This window comes from Scyliorhinus torazame, chromosome 2 (genome assembly GCF_047496885.1).
Source record: "Scyliorhinus torazame isolate Kashiwa2021f chromosome 2, sScyTor2.1, whole genome shotgun sequence".
Taxonomy (NCBI): Eukaryota; Metazoa; Chordata; class Chondrichthyes; order Carcharhiniformes; family Scyliorhinidae; genus Scyliorhinus; species Scyliorhinus torazame.
The window spans coordinates 69,734,705-69,753,106 of record NC_092708.1 but is presented as its reverse complement, the minus strand read 5'-3'; the positions used below and the strand labels follow the sequence as shown (position 1 = coordinate 69,753,106).

The following is an 18,402-nucleotide window of genomic DNA, read 5'->3' as shown; positions in this document are numbered from 1 at the left end:
TGAAGCAACAGTGCTACACCCTGTGCTACCGTGCTGCCCAATGTTCTTGTTTATTGCAAGGGGAATGACTACAAGAGTAGGGAGGTTATCTTCAATTATTCAAGTCATTGCTAATACCACATCTGGAGTATTGTGTACAGTATTGCCCTCCTTACTTAAAGAAGGATGTAAGCTAATATCTGAAATGGGCAGGATGTCTTGAGGAAAGGCTGGACAGGCTAGGCTTGTACCTGCTGGAGTTTAGAAGAGTAAAAGGTGACTTGATTGAAACATATAAGATCCTGAGGGGACTTTAGAGTGGCTGTAGAAAGAATGTTTCCTCTTGTAGTAGAAGAATCTAGAACATGGAACCACTGTTTAAAAACAGTCAAGTGGCCGGCTCCTACTCCTAATTTGTATGTTCACATGTATGTTCATTTGTTTAAGGAATTCAACTCTAGTTTCTCTAAACTACTCACGATTACAGATATCACTCTAGTAAATCTACGTTGCGCTCCCTCCAAGGTCAATATACATCCTTCCTAAAGTCTGGTGCCCAGACTACTCAAGTACTCCAGGTGTGGTCTATTATGTATTTTCTTTTCTTCCCACGTACTTAATGATCTGTTGAGCGGCTCGCAGAAAAATACTTTTCACTGTACCTCGGTACACATGACAATAAACAAATCCAATCCAATCCAACTAGGCTCTGTATATCTGAAGCATGAATTCTATCCCCTTATATTCCAGTCATCCCATATAAAGGTCAGCATTCCATTAGACTTTGTGATTACTTTTGTGCCTATTTTCAACAGTTTTAAATGATCTTAAACATTATTACCTTCATAAATAGACCACAAAGCATTCTAGCAGTCTATATTTTGAAGAGAAAGCTTTTAAAATGAGCTAACACTAAAGCTATTACATTAAAACTTAGCATGGATGTTTACTTAAATTTTATTCAGAATTAGACTTCAATATCCGACCAAAGGAAGTTGGGGCTGATTAACTTTGACTCAATCCTGGTCAAATCCACAAGAATGCATAACAATCAACTGTTATCTTTAAAACAGTTGCTCGAAGCTGTGAATTGCTACACCTGCAACTTTTATGAATGGTGAGACTGTACCAAAAATTTCAGTTTCAAACATTTCCTCTGGCAAACAGGAAAATCCTAGCAGTGATTTCCTTCACGTAACACTTATAGTAATGCCTGAAAAAATCCTTTTGACAATAAAAACCAGCATTAGAAGTTGGTAAAATGCCAATAAGGACTTAACTCCAAAATGGATACGGACTATGCTCAGTTCTGGTGTTTATAACATTAATATCCCACACTCTGGGAAACAAATAAATTTTTGTTGGTGTTTACAAATGATTTCCCTTTCTGAAAAAAGCCTGTGAACTATATAAACCTATCAATCAAGGACAGCACAATTTGGACAACTGTCTTCTCCATGATGGGTCAGCAGGAGATTGTGCCAGAGGAAGCAAAATAATTAGAATTTTACTCTCTTTGCCTGATGCAAATATTTCAGCTATTTCTACTGTTCCATCAATTAATTCAGGAAATTTTTGTACCTCTGCCAAACAAGGCAAATGAGTTGAGCAGGGGGTCCAAAGATTCTAATGCAAAACTGCAGCAATGAATGAAATGCAAGTCATGAAATTTCAACTACTAGTCCACCACTGTCTGGTCTTAAATCATATCACATACCAGTGGAAAATGTATTTAATCATTCTAAGTCTATTGACAATAGATATGGTGCTTTTTTAAAAAAACAGATATTTCATGTCGAAACATTTTAGGTTTGGCTTTAAACTATGGACTTTATGTACAACTTCAGACAGAAATAATAAATTGGATAGATGAGATAAATCCAGAATATAACAAATTAATCAGATAAATCAGGAATCGAAGACATACTATACTCTTCATAGAATCATTGAATCCCTACAGCACAGGAGGCCATTCGGCCCATTGACTCTGCACCCACCTGGACTCACTTCCTGGCTCTATCCAATAACCTGCACATCTTTGGACTGTGGGAGGGAACTGGAGTACCTGGAGGAAACACACACATGGAGAGAACATGCAAACTCCACAGTCACCCAACACCGGAATTGAACCTGGGTTCCTGGTGCTGTGATGCAGCAGTACTAACACTGTGCTACCCAGCCACCCACAAATTAGTGAAAAGAGTATTCTAAAGATTTCTCTTATTCAAAAAAAGTGATTTATAAATGTAAAAATAATCACTGGCAAAATGTAAGAGATTTAAAATGAAGGTGGACATTATAATGGGAGGATATAGGTGAGCTTAATAGGCCTGCAACCTTTTCTTGTCTTTTCCTTTAGCTATGTTATTCAATCATACAAGTGGCACAACATTGTCATACTTGGCTGGCAACTAAAAATGAAGCAAAACAGGAAGTTGCTCTTCCAGATTCTCAACCCTGTTAAGAAAAGTCAACATCTTCCTGATACTTCCTTCTGGCTAATTCTGTGGGAAAGCACCTGCATGCAACAATTCACAACACAAGTCATTAGAATAACCATCAGAGGTCTTCTCTGGCTGAGATATTATACCCCATCACCCAGCTCAGAATAGATAAAATGATGACATGACTGTAAGCATGAGCAGTGAGTACTCTCTTCCTATTTTAGCTTAGGGACATTACATTGAGGGCAATACTATCCTCAGTTGGCCTTCATATAACCCTGCACATGTCATTCATTGGAAAGCCCCTCTTTTTCCTTTATCTGAACTTAAGACATCATCTTTAGCTCCGCTGTTCATAGGATGGTACAGCACAGGGGGCCAGTCAGTCCCTCATGACTGTGCCAGCTGTATATTAGAGTTATCCAAACCAGTACCAAACAACTTTCCTGCTAAGCTGTGTGGGTTTGCAGCAGCATGGAAAGTACAGCATATGCCTTGTTTTGTGATGAATAACCCATGTGCACAACTTCACAAAATAATTTAAAGGGACCACGTACAACAACTACATTTTACAGGGAAACTGGATCTACACCACTTATTTCCATATTGTTCTGCAACTCTTCCCCTTCAACTATTTATTCAATACCCATTTAAAAGTTATTATTGAATCTAATTCAGCCACCTTTACAGGACGCAAGCAAATCATAACTTACTGCATAAATCTTTCTCTTCCTGTCATCTCTGACTCCTTTGCCCATTATCGTAAATCCCCTTTGCAACTGGAAAATTATTTCTCCTTCTTATTCTGTCAAGGCCTTGCATAATTTTAAACATTTCTCCTTAACCTTTGCTTGAAGAACAACAAACCCAGTTTCTCTGGTGGAACATTTGGCTTAAGTCGCTCATCCCTGGAACCACTAGTGCACCTGCTCTGCATCCTCTAAAATGTTCACATTTTCCTAAAATGTGACCCCACAATTGGATACAATACCACAGTCATAGCTGGTTCATCATCACTTCTTTGCTTTTGTACTCCCATATAAAGTGCAGGATTATTTTTTAAACTATTCTTTTTTTTAAACTCTCTCAACTTGCCCTGACAACTGCAATAATTTGTGCATATATACCCATAGGTCTCTGATCCTTAACCCTCTTTAGAATTGTACCCTTTAGTTTATGCCTCTGCTCTTTCTTTCCAATCAAATATAACACTTTTCCACTTCTCTTTGTTAGATTTCACCTGTCACGTCTGTCCACTCATTCCACCAGACTATGTCCTCTTGTGGTCTATCACCATCCCCATCACAGTTCACAATACTTGCAAGTTTTTTCATCTGCAAATTTTGAAACTGTGCCCTATAAACCCAAGGCCAAATCATTACTATATCTTAGGAAAAGTAATGGCCCTAATAATGAGCCTCAGGGAAGCAACGCTCTTTCCTCCAGTTTAAAAAAAATTATCACTACTCTCTGTTTCCTGTCCATTAACCAATTTTGTATTCATGCTGACCCTTTTATTTCACAGGTTTCAACTTTGCTGGCAAGTTTACGATGGGGCACCGTATCAAATTCCTTTTAGAAGTCCAACTCTCTTGCTTCCTTGGAAAACACTCCTCAAAACTATGACTATTTAACAAACAACTTGATCACGCGCCCTAGCAATACATGGCACACGGTCAAATGGTCTTTGATGACAAGATCGGACGGTTTGTTGTGTTCAGAGGTAGTCTTTAAGTGACAGATATTGCTGCTGGTAAAGGTCGGTGAGCTGGATGGAGGAAAGCCCCATAGTTCAAGAATAGGTTGGGTGGGGACCGGAGTAAATCCCCAGGTGGGGTTGGGTGGAGGTCAATCAGCCGAGGGGGAATGCCCAATAGTTCTGGAGCCGGAGAGGTGGGGGGTTTGTCCAGAGGAGATCCCCTCACCCCGCGGTCCTGCAGGGTGAGGGTGTGGTCACTGGGGGGGGGGGGTGATGCAACACCGGTGACAGCGCACTCTCTCTCGCTCAACCTTTCAACTGATCGTTTTCCGTTCCTCCCGACCACGAGTCCAGCCCCAGCTCTTACCCTCCGCTCTCTCCCTTTGTCATCGTCTCGATTTCTGCTTGAATCAAACCAGCCTGCTGAAACAAAGGAACGTTAAATAAAATGCATTCGCCCCCTGACGCCTGCCTCAATCGGCCGGTGCGGAGAGACCGGAAGTGAACGCGCGGTGCGCCAGCCGCGGCTCCGGGCGCAACGCAGACCTCCAGTTCATCGTTCCGGCACCGGTCAAAGTTTCCCAGTCCAAACGGGCAGGAACAATGAAGGAGAGACAGGCACCGGGCCTGAATTGAGCCTGAATTGGTTGAATGGACAATCTTTGGAAGGGACTTTCCATAATCCACTGCAGAGTAAAGCCCATCTCAAAACAAACCAAAAACCGTCGTGGTTAAAAGTGCATTTACCCTATGTTTCATGTTGGTTTCATGGTGAAAGATATTTAATACCCATGAGAGAAAATGCTGGAAAATCTCAGCAGGTCTGACAGAGTCATCGGACTCGAAATGTTAGCTCTTTTCTCGCCCTACAGATGCTGCCAGACCTGCTGAGATTTTCCAGCATTTTCTCTTTCGTTTCAGATTCCAGCATCCGCAGTAATTTGCTTTTATTTAATACCAATTAAACGTGCTAATGTAAATCCAGGTTGTCAGCCCAAATTCAATCTTCAGCAAAGCAGAAGGAGTTGCCAGTGTTCCTCTGGGTGCTCTGGTTTCCTCCCACGGCCCAAAGATTCACAGGTTAGGTGCTTGGCCATGCTAAACTACCCTTTAGTGTCCAGGGATATGCAGGTTAGATTATGGAGATACGGTGGGGTGGATGGGCAGGCAGGGAATGAATCTGGGTAGAGAGCTCTTGGAGGGTCAGTGGAGACCCGGTGGGCCAAAAGACCTCCTGTACTATAGGGATTCTGTGAAACATTGGATTGGATTTGTTTATTGTCACGTGTACCGAGGTACAGTGAAAAGTATTTTTCTGCGAGCAGCTCAACAGATCATTAAGTACATGAGAAGAAAAGGGAATAAAAGAAAATACATAATAGGGCAACACAACATATACAGTGTAACTACATAAGCACTGGCATCGAATGAAGCATACAGGGTGTAGTGTTAATGAAGTCAGTCCATAAGAGGGTCATTTAGGAGTGGTGACAGTGGGGAAGAAGCTGTTTTTGAGTGTTCGTGCGTGTTCTCAGACTTCTGTATCTCCTGCCCGATGGAAGAAGTTGGAAGAGTGAGTAAGCCGGGTGGGAGGGATCTTTGATTATACTGCCCGCTTTCCCCAGGCAGCAGGAGTGTAGATGGAGTCAATGGATGGGAGGCAGGTTCGTGTGATGGACTGGGCGGTGATCACGACTCTGAAGTTTCTTGCGGTCCTGGGCCGAGCAGTACTTCTTTTTCTTCATCTATTCAACTGTTGTGAGTGATAGTGTAAGTGGGTCAAGTGTGTAAGTGACCACAATATGATAGAATTTACCCTGTAGTTTGAAAGGGAGAAGCTGGAGTCTGATGTAACGGTATTGCAATTAAATAAGGGTAACTACAAAGACATGAGGGAGGAGCTGGCTCTTTTGTTACTTTGCCTTAGTGCGTTTGCTTACACGACTGAACGTAATGTGTTACTCAATCCAGTTGCTGATGAGGTTTTCCATATCTTGATGAAAAAGACTCAAAAGTCGTCCAGAAGTAATGAAAGGTTTATTGAGTTACTAAATTAACAATTGCGTGCGTTCTTTCATTTAAGATCTATATCAGTAGTAAGGTTACATGATCTAAATACAATATCTATGTTTGACTACACAAATCACTCTGAGCTAAGCCTATGTGCTCCTGTTCTCATTACAGTCCAAACAAAAGAAGCGAGAGGAAATGAAAATCGCTTATTGTCACAAGTTGGCTTCAAATGAAGTTACTGTGAAAAGCCCCTAGTCGCCACATTCCGGCACCTGTTCGGGGAGGCTGTTACGGGAACATGGAACAGCCTGCGTCTGGCTTTTATACCCGTTAGTGCTGCCCTCTAGTGATCTTCTGATTACACATTAACCCTTTATGTACATGCACATACAAAGATCACGACATCCCCTTTTTTTTGTGTTACATATTTTCTGTATGTTGTAAAGAAAATTGAACAAACATAGTTGATGCAGTGTGCCAATCACTGCGTTGTTCTCTCCCTGGATGGCATCAGTATCACATTCAGCAGCCGTCTGATATTCACAGTTAGCTGTCTACCTTGACAAAGCCCGTCTGGTCGCATGCGACCACCTCCGGTACGCAGTTCTCCAGTCTTCTGGCCAGGACTTTTGCGAGTATTTTCATGTCCACATTGAGCAGCGAAATGGGTCTGTATGATCCACATTCCGTCTGGTCTTTGTCTTTTTTGAGTATCAACGATATGGCGGCCTGTGTTGGCCTGTGTTAGCGTTGGAAGCAACGTGCCCTTCGCTAGTAAGTCTGCGAACATCTCTCGTAGGTGCGGGGCGAGAGCCAGCGCAGATTGTTCGTAGATCCGCCGGGAACCTGTCAGGTCTTGGCGCTTTCCCCGCCTACATGGAGTTGATGCTCTCCATGATCTGTCCCAGTTCTATTGGTGCTTCCTGCTCCCCCTTCTGTCATTCCCATGACTGGCATGTCCAGTACATCGAAAAACCCTTTCATCCCGAGTCCCCCCTCGGGGGGGCTCAGAGCTGTACAGTCCCCGGTAAAAGGCCTCAAATGCTTTGTTGACCTTTTTGGTTCAGCTACCAGTCCGCCTCTGCTGTCCTTTACCTGGGCTTTTTTTTTTTTTCCATTCATGGGATATGGGCATTGCAGGCTGTGCCAGCATTTATTGCCCTTCCCTAATTGCCCTTGAGGGGGCAGTTAAGAGTTCAGAGTCCTCCAGGATTGAGGATTGTGTTCCGGACATTATTGGGGAGGACCAGACGGGGTTTGTTCAGGGCAGGCAGTTGGTGGCCAATGAAAGAAGGCTGTTAAATGTGATCATGATGCCCCCGGAAGGTAGGGAGGTGGAGGTAGTGATCGCAATGGATGCAGAAAAGACTGTTGGTCGGGTAGAATGGGACTATCTGTGGGAGATACTGGGATGGTTCGGATTCGGGCGGGGCTTTATCAACTGGGTCAGGTTACTGTATCAGGCTCCTGTGGCAAGTGTACAGACGAATAGGACAACATCGGACTATTTTAGACTGCATCGGGGGATGAGACAGGGTGCCCCCTCTCCCCACTGTTGTTTGCGCTGGCTACAGAGCCATTAGCAATTGCTCTGAGAGCCTCGAGGGGCTGGAGAGGACTGGTCCGGGGGGGGGGGGGGGGGGGGTGGAGCACAGGGTTTTGTTCTATGCGGGTGACCTGCTTCTGTACTGTAGCGCAACAATTACTCACTCAAGTCGAGAAGTGATTAAGTCAATCAAGGCTTTATTAAGCAAGACTTGTTCCCCAGCTGCTCAGTTACAGAATGCGGCTGCTGGGAGAACTCGGGCTCTTATACTCTGCCTTTCTGGGCGGAGCCATCAGGCGGCAGATCCAACCAGGACCCGGGACCTGTCAGCCAATAGCATCTCGGCTTCACAGGTACCGTACTACCCCTAATACATACCACGACATTCACCCCTTGTTAAAAAAGAACCCGGCGGGGTGGTGGTTCGCATGGTGGTAGGGGTTTACAAGGCTGGTCCTGGAACTAATTTCGTACAGTGGCTATACATTTAGCCCAACAGTTAACTATGTACAGGTTTTGTCAGAATTATTTACAGATTTTCTTTCACGCAGATTCCACGAGTCGAGCGGGTGCCCTGGTCGTCCTTATCGATCGCCGCAGCCCCGGCGGTGGTGCTGGCTCGGGCACTGTCGTCTCTGGGAGCGTTGCGCTGTTCATCCCTGTTTCTTTACTCCTGGGCGGGCACGGGAGGAGGACCGATCCACCCGTGAAGGGTGCGGTCATTGGGTGCGCCGGTGGGAGGGAGGGGGTGATTGGTGGTGGGAGTGTGTGTGTGTTTCCGGCGGGCGCCAGGTCCCGCAGGGAGACCGTGTCCTGTCGGCCGTCGGGGTACACCACGTAGGCGTACTGAGGGTTTGCGTGGAGAAGGTGAACCCTCTCGACCAACGGGTCCGATTTGTGCGCCCGCACATGCTTTCGGAGCAAGATGGGTCCTGGGGCTGCCAGCCAGGTTGGCAGCGATGTTCCGGAGGAGGACTTCCTAGGGAAGACAAGGAGGCGCTCGAGAGGTGTTTGGTTAGTGGTGGTACACAGCAGCGCCCGGATGGAGTGGAGGGCATCCGGGAGGACTTTCTGTCACCGGGAAACTGGGAGATTTCTGGACCGTAGGGCCAGTAGGACGGTCTTCCAGACCGTACCGTTGTCCCTCTCTACCTGACCGTTCCCCCGAGGGTTGTAGCTGGTCGTCCTGCTCGAGGCAATGCCCTTGCTGAGCAGGAACTGACGCAGTTCGTCGCTCATGAAGGAGGACCCCCTGTTGCTATGGATGTAGCGGGGAAACCAAACAGTGTAAAGATGGTGCCGAGGGCTTTAATGACTGTGGCCGCTGTCATGTCGGGGCAGGGGATGGCGAAGGGGAAACGGGAGTACTCGTCCACCACGTTTAGAAAGCATGCGTTGCGGTCGGTGGAGGAGAGGGGGCCTTTGAAATCCAAACTAAGGCGTTCAAAGGGACGGGAAGCCTTTATCAGGTGCGCTCTGCCTGGCCTGAAAAAGTGCGGTTTGCACTCTACGCAGATTTGGCAGTTCCTGGTGGCTGTACGGACCTCCTCAACAGAGTAGGGGAGGTTGAGGGACTTCACAAAATGGTAGAATCGAGTGACCCCCAGGTGGCAGAGGTCCTCGTGGAGGGCTTGGAGGCGGTCTACTTGTGCGTTGGCACATGTGCTGCGGGATAGGGCATCGGACGGCTCGTTCAGCTATCCGGGATGATACAAGATCTCATAGTTATAGGTGGAGAGCTCAATCCTCCACCTCAAGATCTTGTCATTCTTGATTTTGCCCCGCTGTGCATTATCGAACATAAAGGCTACCGACCGTTGGTCAGTGAGGAGAGTGAATCTCCTACCAGCCAGGTAATGCCTCCAATGTCGCACAGCTTCCACTATGGCTTGGGCTTCCTTTTCCACTGAGGAGTGGCGGATTTCTGAGGCGTGGTGGGTCCGGGAGAAAAAGGCCACGGGTCTGCCCGCTTGGTTGAGAGTGGCCGCCAGAGCTACATCGGATGCGTCACTCTCGACTTGGAAGGGGAGGGACTCGTCGATTGCGTGCATCATGGCCTTTGCGATATCCGCTTTGATGCGGTTGAAGGTCTGGCAGGCCTCTGTCGACAGGGTGAAGGTAGTGGACTGGATTAACGGGCAGGCCTTGTCTGCGTACTGGGGAACCCACTGGGCGTAATACGAAAAGAAGCCCAGGCAGCGTTTCAGGGATTTGGAGCAGTGGGGGAGGGGAAATTCCATAAGGGGGCGCATGCGTTCGGGGTCGGGGCCTATCACTCCATTGCACATTACGTATCCCAGGATGGCCAGACGGTTGGTGCTAAAAACGCATTTTTCCTCGTTATAGGTGAGGTTCAGGGCGTTAGCGGTCTGGAGGAATCTGCGGAGGTTGGCGTCGTGGTCCTGCTGGTCATGGCGGCAGATGGGAATGTGGCCCGCAAACCGTGCTGGTCAACCATTCGGTCCATCTCCCGTTGGAAGACCGAGACTCCGTTCGTGACGCCAAATGGGACCCTTAAAAAATGGTAGAGCCGCCCGTCTGCCTCGAAGGCCGTGTACTTGCGGTCACTCAGGCGGATGGGGAGCTGGTGGTATGCGGACTTGAGATCCACGGTGGAAAAGACCTTGTACTGTGCAATCCGATTGATCATGGCGGATATGCGGGGGACAGGGTACGCATCGAGCTGCGTGTACCTATTGATGGTCTGACTATAATCTACGACCATCCTCTGCTTCTCCCCGGTCTTCACAACTACCACCTGGGCTCTCCAGGGACTATTGCTGGCCTGGATTATCTGGAAGTTCAGCAGCCGCTGGACTTCAGACCGGATAAACATCCGATCCTGGGCACTGTATCGTCTGCTCCTAGTGGCGACGGGTTTGCAATCCGGGGTGAGGTTCGCAAACAAGGAAGGCAGTTCAACCTTGAGGGTCGCGAGGCTGCATATAGTGATTGGGGGTATTGGGCCGCCGAATTGGAACGTTAGGCTCTGGAGGTTGCACTGGAAATCTAACCCCAAGAGAGTGGGAGCGCAGAGTTGGGGAAGGACATAAAGCCTATAATTCTTAAACTCCCTCCCTTTGCACCGTTAGGTTCGCGATGCAGAACCCTTTGATCTCTATGGAATGGGATCACGCTGCCAGGAAAATCTTTTGGGTGCTTGGACGAATGGAAAGAAAACAGCGTCTTACCGTATCCGGGTGGATAAAACTTTCCGTGCTCCCAGAGTCGATTAGGCATGGCATCTCATGCCCGTTGATCAGCACCGTTGTTGTTGCCGTTTGTTGCGTCCGGGGCCGCGATTGGTCCAGGGTCACCAAAGCCAGTCTTGGTTGTTGCATCGTGGCGCTTTCTTCCGACCCCATGGAGCCGTCTATGCTGGGGTCCTTGGCTATCAGCCAAGATGGCGGCGTCCATGGATCGCACCCGGTTGGGGGTGGACAAAATGGCCGCCCTCATGGATTGCACGTGGCCGGGGGGGGGGTCACAAGATGGCGACGCCCATCCTCCCTGCGTGGTGTCCGGGACCCGCAGGCCACACATGGATTGCTGGGGGGGTTGAGTCTGCTGTCCCCGTTCTCCCCCGGAGATTGCGGCGACCCCCTGGGACTGGCACACCGCTGTATAATGCCCCTTTTTGCCGCAGCTCTTACAAATAGTTGAGCGGGCCGGGCAGCGCTGCCGGGGGTGTTTCGCCTGCCTGCAAAAGTGGCAGCGGGGCCCACCGGGATGATCTGGTGCTCTAGCCGCGCAGGCTTGCGGGGGGCTGGGGGGTGCCGCGGAGTCGGTCGCAACGGGGGTCCACGGAGCCCAAGGGGCTGCCGCGCGGTCGGGGCGTAGGCGCGGGCATTTTGTGAGGCCACGTAGAGGGAGGCCGCAAGGGCCCATGCCTCTGTGAGTCCCAACGCGTCTCTCTCTAACAGTCTTTGGCGAATTTGAGAAGAAGTCATACCTGCCACAAAAGCATCCCTGATTAGGAGCTCCGTGTGCTCGTTTGCACTCACCGACGGGCAGTTGCAGTTCCTTCCCAAAATCAACAGTGCGCTGTAGAACTCGTCAAGCAATTCTCCGGGGATTTGCCGTCTCGTCGCGAGTTGGTGGCGTGCGTAGACCTGGTTTATGGGCCGAATGTAGACTCCTTTCAGCATGGTGAGCGCCGTCGGGAAATCCTCCGCGCCTTCGATGAGCGTGTTGATCTGCGGGCTCACCCTGGAATGCAGGACCTGCATTTTCTGATCTTCCGTGGTCCGGCCGGGGGCCGTTCGAAGGTAACCTTCGAAACATGCTATCCAGTGTTTAAACACGGCCGCCGAGTTTGCTGCATGGGAGCTGATTCGCAGACACTCCGGGGCGATCCGGAGCTCCATAGTCTTTTTAAGCTTGCTTAATAAATTGTAGCGCAACAATTACTCACTCAAGTTGAGAAATTATGAAGTCAATAGAGGCTTTATTAAGCAAGACTTGTTCCCCAGCCACTCAGTTTCAGAATGTGGCTGCTGGGAGAACTCGGGCTCTTATACTCCGCCTTTCTGGGCGGAGCCATCAGGCGGCAGATCCAACCAGGACCCGGGACCTGGCAGCCAATAGCCTCTCAGCTTCACAGGTACCGTACTACCCCTAATACATACCACCACATGTACGTTTCGGACCAATAGAGGAGATGGAAGAAATCATGAGGGCTCTCGGGGAATTTGGACGGTTTTCGGGGATAAGCTTAATATGGGAAAGAGTGAGAGGCAACTGGGAGAGCTGACGTTTAGGTTAGTAAAGGGAAGCTTTAGGTACCTAGGCATCCAAGTGGCACGTGAATGGGACCAGCTGCATAAATTGAATCTGGCCGAGCTGATGGACTAAATGAAGGCCGATTTTCGGAGATGGGACGCGCTTCCGTTGTCTCTGGCTGGGAGGGTGCAAACCGTAAAGATGACGGTCCTCCCAAGATTCCTATTTGTATTTCAGTGTCTCCCCATTTTTATTCCGTGGTCCCTTTTTACGCGGGTCAACAGAGTGATCACAGGCTTCATCTGGGCGGGCAAGACCCCGCGAGTAAGGAAGGTAATGCTTGAGCAGAGTCGGGGAGAGGGCAGGCTGGTGCTGCCAAATTTTAGCAACTATTATTGGGCGGCTAATATAGCCATGATCAGGAAGTGGGTGGTGGGGGAGGGGTCGGCATGGGTGCACATCGAGGGGACTTCATGTAAGGGCACCAGTTTGGGGGCATTGATAACTGCGTCTCTGCCGTTCCCGCCAGCACCGTACTCCACCAGTCCAGTAGTGGTCACGGCCCTGAGAGTCTGGGGGCAATGGAGGAGGCATGTAGGAGCATCGGTCTGGGCCCCAATCTGTGATAATCACCGGTTTGCCCCGGGGAGTATGGATGGGGATTCCGGTTATGGCGGAGAGCAGGGATTGAGAGGATGGGGGATATGTTCATGGAGGGGAGCTTTCCGAGTATGAGGGCGTTGGAGGAAAAGTTTGGGTTGGCGAGGGGAAACAAATTCAGGTATCTGAGATGCGAGACTTCCATCGTAAACAGATGTCAACCTTCTCGCTCCTACCGCTAAGGGGGATTCAGGACAGGGTAGTTACCAGAGGGTGGGTAGGAGAAGGGAGCGTCTCGGACATTTATGAGGAGCTTATGGGGTCGGAGGAGACGCAGACCGAGGAGCTGAAGCGCAAGTGGGAGGAGGAGCTGGGAGGAGAGATAGAGGATGGTCTATGGGCAGACGGGTTGAGTAGAGTCAACACGTCCGCAACATGTGCCAGGCTCAGCCTGATCCAATTTAAGGTTGTTCGCCAGGCTCACATGACAGTGGCCTGGATGAGCAGCTTCTTTGGGGTTGAGGACAGGTGCGCAAAATGTGCGGGAGGACCGGCGAACCATGTCTACATGTTTTGGACATGCCCAAAGCTTAGGGGATTTTGGCAGGGGTTTGCAGACGTCATGTCCACGGTGTTAAAAACAAGGGTGGCGCTGAGTCAGAGGTGGCGATTTTCAGGGTGTCGGAAGACCCGGGAATCCAGGACGAGAAACAGGCAGACATTCTGGCCTTTGGTTCCCTGGTAGCCCGGAGACGGATACTATTAGCATGGAGGGCCCCCAAAGTCGGAGACCTGGCTATCGGACATGGCTAGCTTTCTCTGTTTGGAGAAAATCAAGTTCGCCTTGAGAAGGTCACTGTTAGGGTTCACCCGGAGGTGGCAACTGTTCGTCGACTTCTTTGCGGGAAATTAATCGTCAGCAGAGGGGGGGGGAGTAAATTAGATTAAAGTAGGGGTTCAATAAGGGTGGGACCTGTATGTGAGGTAAATGGCTTTTGCACTATGTTTATGGTTTCATGTATATTGTTTATTTTGTTGTTGTTACTATACCGAAAATACCTCAATAAAATGTTTATTAAAAAAAAGAGTTAAGAGTCAACCATTTTGCTGTGGATCTGGAGTCATTTGTAGGCCAGATCAGGTAAGGAGGGCAGATTTCCTTCCTTACAGGACATCAATGAACCAGATGGGTTTCCCGACAAAGGTTTCATGGTCATCATTGGACATTTTTAATTCCAGATTTTTATTGAATTCAAATTTCACCATCTGCAGTGGTGGGATTTGAACCTGGATCACCAGAGCATTACTCAAGCTCTCTGGCTTACTGGTCCAGCGACAATACCACTACACCACCACCTCCTTAGTGGCTGCTTGCTTTCTCAGCTGGTGAGCCAGCAGGTGCTTATCTTTCTCTCCATGTTCATAAAAGGCCCCCGTGCCTGGCGGAGTTGGTGTACTACCTTCCTGTTGGATAGCAGGTTAAAGCCCATTTGTAGCTTTTTGCTCTCCACCAGAAGCTCTATGGTCGGGGCATCGGAGTATCTTTGGCAACCTCCAAGATGAAGTTGATCAGTTGCTGCCTAGCCGCCTTCTCTTCCCTGTCCCTGTGTGCCTTGTAGGCTATAATTTCTCCACTAATCACCGTCTTTAATGCCTCCTAGAACGTGAAAGGTGACGCTTTCCCGTTCCAGTTGTTCGTAATATACTCTCGGATGGCCTGTGATGTTTTGAAAATGAAAAATGAAATGAAAATCGCTTATTGTCACAAGTAGGCTTCAATGAAGTTACTGTGAAAAGCCCCGAGTCGCCACATTCCGGCGGCTGTTCAGAGGGGCTGGTATGTTTTCTGGCAGAAGACCTTGTCGGCCAAGAGGACCATGTCCAATCTCCATGGGGGGGGGGGTCGGGCATGGCCTGTCTCCAACCTCACATCCACGTAATGTGGAGCATGGTCAGAGATTACAATCGCAGAGTATTCCGCCCTGACTATTCCTGGAAGCACCGTTTTACCCACTACAAAGAAGTCGATGCGGGCGTAGATCTTATGTACTGATGGGAAGAACGAGAATTCCGTATCACCTAGGTGCAGGAATTGGCATGGGTCCACTGCCCCCATCTGCACCATGAATACTCTCAGTTCGCAAGCCATACCTATCGTTTTCCCCATTCTGGGGTTTGTCGGTCCATTAATGTGTCCTGTATGCAGTTAAAGCCCCCTCCCTCCGCCATGATCAGTCGGTGCGTATCTATGTCGGGGATTTACGCCATGGTCTTCTTTATAAAACCTGTGTCGTCCCAGTTGGACGTGTACACGTTTACCAGGGTTACCGGTGCCCCATCTAGGACACTGCTGACCATGACGTACCATCATAGAACATAGAAAAATACAGCACAGAACAGGCCCTTCGGCCCACGATGTTGTGCCGAACCTTTGTCCTAGATTAATCATAGATTATCATTGAATTTACAGTGCAGAAGGAGGCCATTCGGCCCATTGAGTCTGCACCGGCTCTTGGAAAGAGCACCCTACCCAAGGTCAACACCTCCACCCAACACTAAGGGCAATTTTGGACTCTAAGTGCAATTTATCATGGCCAATCCACCTAACCTGCACATCTTTGGACTGTGGGAGGAAACCGGAGCACCTGGAGGAAACCCACGCACACACGGATAGGATGTGCAGACTCCGCACAGACAGTGACCCAAGCCGGAATCGAACCTGGGACCCTGGAGCTGTGAAGCAATTGTGCTATCCACAATGCTACCGTGCTACCCTTAAGAACAAATTAATGAACACTATATCATTCTACCGTAATCCATGTACCTATCCAATAGCTGTTTGAAGGTCCCTAATGTTTCCGACTCAACTACCTCCACAGGCAGTGCATTCCATGCCCCCACTACTCTCTGGGTAAAGAACCTACCTCTGACATCCCCCCTATATCTTCCACCATTCATCTTAAATTTATGTCCCCTTGAATTGGTTTGTTCCACCCGGGGAAAAAGTCTCTGACTGTCTATTCTATCTATTCCCCTGATCATCTTATAAACCTCTATCAAGACTCGATGGGCCGAATGGCCTCCTTCTGCACTGTAAATTCTATGATTCTATGAAGTCGCCCCTCATCCTTCTCCGTTCTAATGAGAAAAGGCCTAGCACCCTCAACCTTTCCTCGTAAGACCTACTCTCCATTCCAGGCAACGTCCTGGTAAATCTCCTTTGCACCTTTTCCAACGCTTCCACATCCTTCCTAAAATGAGGCGACCAGAACTGTACACAGTACTCCAAATGTGGCCTTACCAAAGTTTTGTACAGCTGCATCATCACCTCACGGCTCTTAAATTCAATCCCTCTGTTAATGAACGCTAGCACACCATAGGCCTTCTTCACAGCTCTATCCACTTGAGTGGCAACTTTCAAAGATGTATGAACATAGACCCCAAGATCTCTCTGCACCTCCACATTGCCAAGAACTCTACCGTTAACCCTGTATTCCGCATTCATATTTATCCTTCCAAAATGGACAACCTCACACTTTTCAGGGTTAAACTCCATCTGCCACTTCTCAGCCCAGCTCTGCATCCTATCTCTTTGCAGCCGACAACAGCCCTCCTCACTATCCACAACTCCACCAATCTTCATATCATCTGCAAATTTACTAACCCATCCTTCAACTCCCTCATCCAAGTCATTAATGAAAATCACAAACAGCAGAGGACCCAGAACTGATCCCTGCGGTACGCCACTGGTAACTGGGATCCAGGCTGAATATTTGCCATCCACCACCACTCTCTGAATTCTATCGGTTAGCCAGTTCGTTATCCAAATTTCCCACTATCCCATGCCTCCTTACTTTCTGCATAAGCCTACCATGGGGAACCTTATCAAATGCCTTACTAAAATCCATGTACACTACATCCACTGCTTTACTCTCATCCACATGCTTGGTCACCTCCTCAAAGAATTCAATAAGACTTGTAAGGCAAGACCTACCCCTCACAAATCCGTGCTGACTATTCCTAATCAAGCAGTGTCTTTCCAGATGCTCAGAAATCCTATCCTTCAGTACCCTTTCCATGACTTTGCCTACCACCGAAGTAAGACTAACTGGCCTGTAATTCCCAGGGTTATCCCTAGTTCCTTTTTTGAACAGGGGCATGACATTCGCCACTCTCCAATCCCCTGCTACCACCCTTGTTGACAGTGAGGACGAAAAGATCATTGCCAACGGCTCTGCAATTTCATCTCTTGCTTCCCATAGAATCCTTGGATATATCCCGTCAGGCCCGGGGGATTTGTCTATCCTCAAGTTTTTCAAAATGCCCAACACATCTTCCTTCCTAACAAGTATTTCCTCGAGCTTACCAGTCTGTTTCATACTGTCCTCTCCAACAATATGGCCCCTCTCATTTGTAACCACCTATGTCGCCGTGAACACTGTCCACTTATGTCTTTCTACACACAGCCCCCCCCCCCCCCCCAGCTAGTTAATATGGGACTAGAGTAACATATAGTCCAGCTCAGGTAAGGTGAATGGGTTTTCATTTTCTGAAAGGGAGAACTTGGCAGGAATGCCCTTTTGGCTTGATGTACTGTCAATTACCACGAGACGAGAATGGTGAAACAATCAAGGCTTTATTGCACAAGATGTTGTGCCTTCTGCAGCTGGAACCAGAATGGGAGCAGCGCAGGAGAGCATACACTTTTATACACCGCCCGCTGGGAGGAGCCAGCAGGCTGGGATTTACTGTGGCACCTGTAATACAGTGGCAGTACCATAATACATGCAATGTGTTACTAGTGGTGTTTCGCACATGGCTTCTGCTCAGCAGCCACCCCCCAATCACTTCCTCCCTTCTCCCAGGACATACCTCAGGACCACTCTGTCAACAATGCAGCAATTTGACAATGAAATATCTTCACCAGTGAGCTTCCTGGGACAACATGTTTCACAGGTCTCATATAATTGAAGCCTAAGGCCTAATATCAGTTGCACTTCAGGCCTAACCATTCTGATGCAGGCATTAAACGAAAAATAAATACTGCTGATGCTGGAGATCTGATATAAAAACACAAAGTGCTGGAAAAACTCCAGAAGCATCAGTGGAGATAGAAACAGAGTTACTGTTTCCAGTTCAATACGACTCTCGTTCAGAGTTCTTATTCCAGTCCAGTGTTTCCTGTATCTGATTTGTGGAGTCTCGATTTCTAGTCTGTTCTCTGCAGCCTGGTTCACTTGGCACTTGTTTGCCTGAGCACCTCTGGAGCTTCAAACTTTGTTCTTAACTATCCCCTTAAAAGAATTGTTCAACCGTCAAAGCTATAGGATTGTAATGTTAATCTAACACAACTAAAAATATAAATTCAGAATACAAATAATCAGGAGAATCAGCGCTAA

General features: G+C 48.3%; 1 protein-coding gene across 2 annotated transcripts in view; it reads right to left on the bottom strand.

Moving 5' to 3' along the window:
* dars1 (aspartyl-tRNA synthetase 1) overlaps window positions 1–4,655 on the bottom strand; it is a 135,373-nt gene extending 130,718 nt beyond the window's left edge. Inside the window, exons 1-2 of one of the 2 annotated variants that reach the window (XM_072472239.1) lie at window positions 4,490–4,633; window positions 1,977–2,044 (exon numbers count right to left, since the gene is read on the bottom strand). Coding sequence is in view for 1 of the 2 variants with exons in the window: in XM_072472229.1 (XP_072328330.1) it covers window positions 4,490–4,512 (23 nt within the window). In the remaining variant the exon portion in view is untranslated. Of the gene's footprint in view, window positions 1–1,976; window positions 2,045–4,489 lie in introns of both variants that reach the window. The other variant, XM_072472229.1, reaches the window with a different exon arrangement.
* Window positions 4,656–18,402: the final 13,747 nt, after the last annotated feature.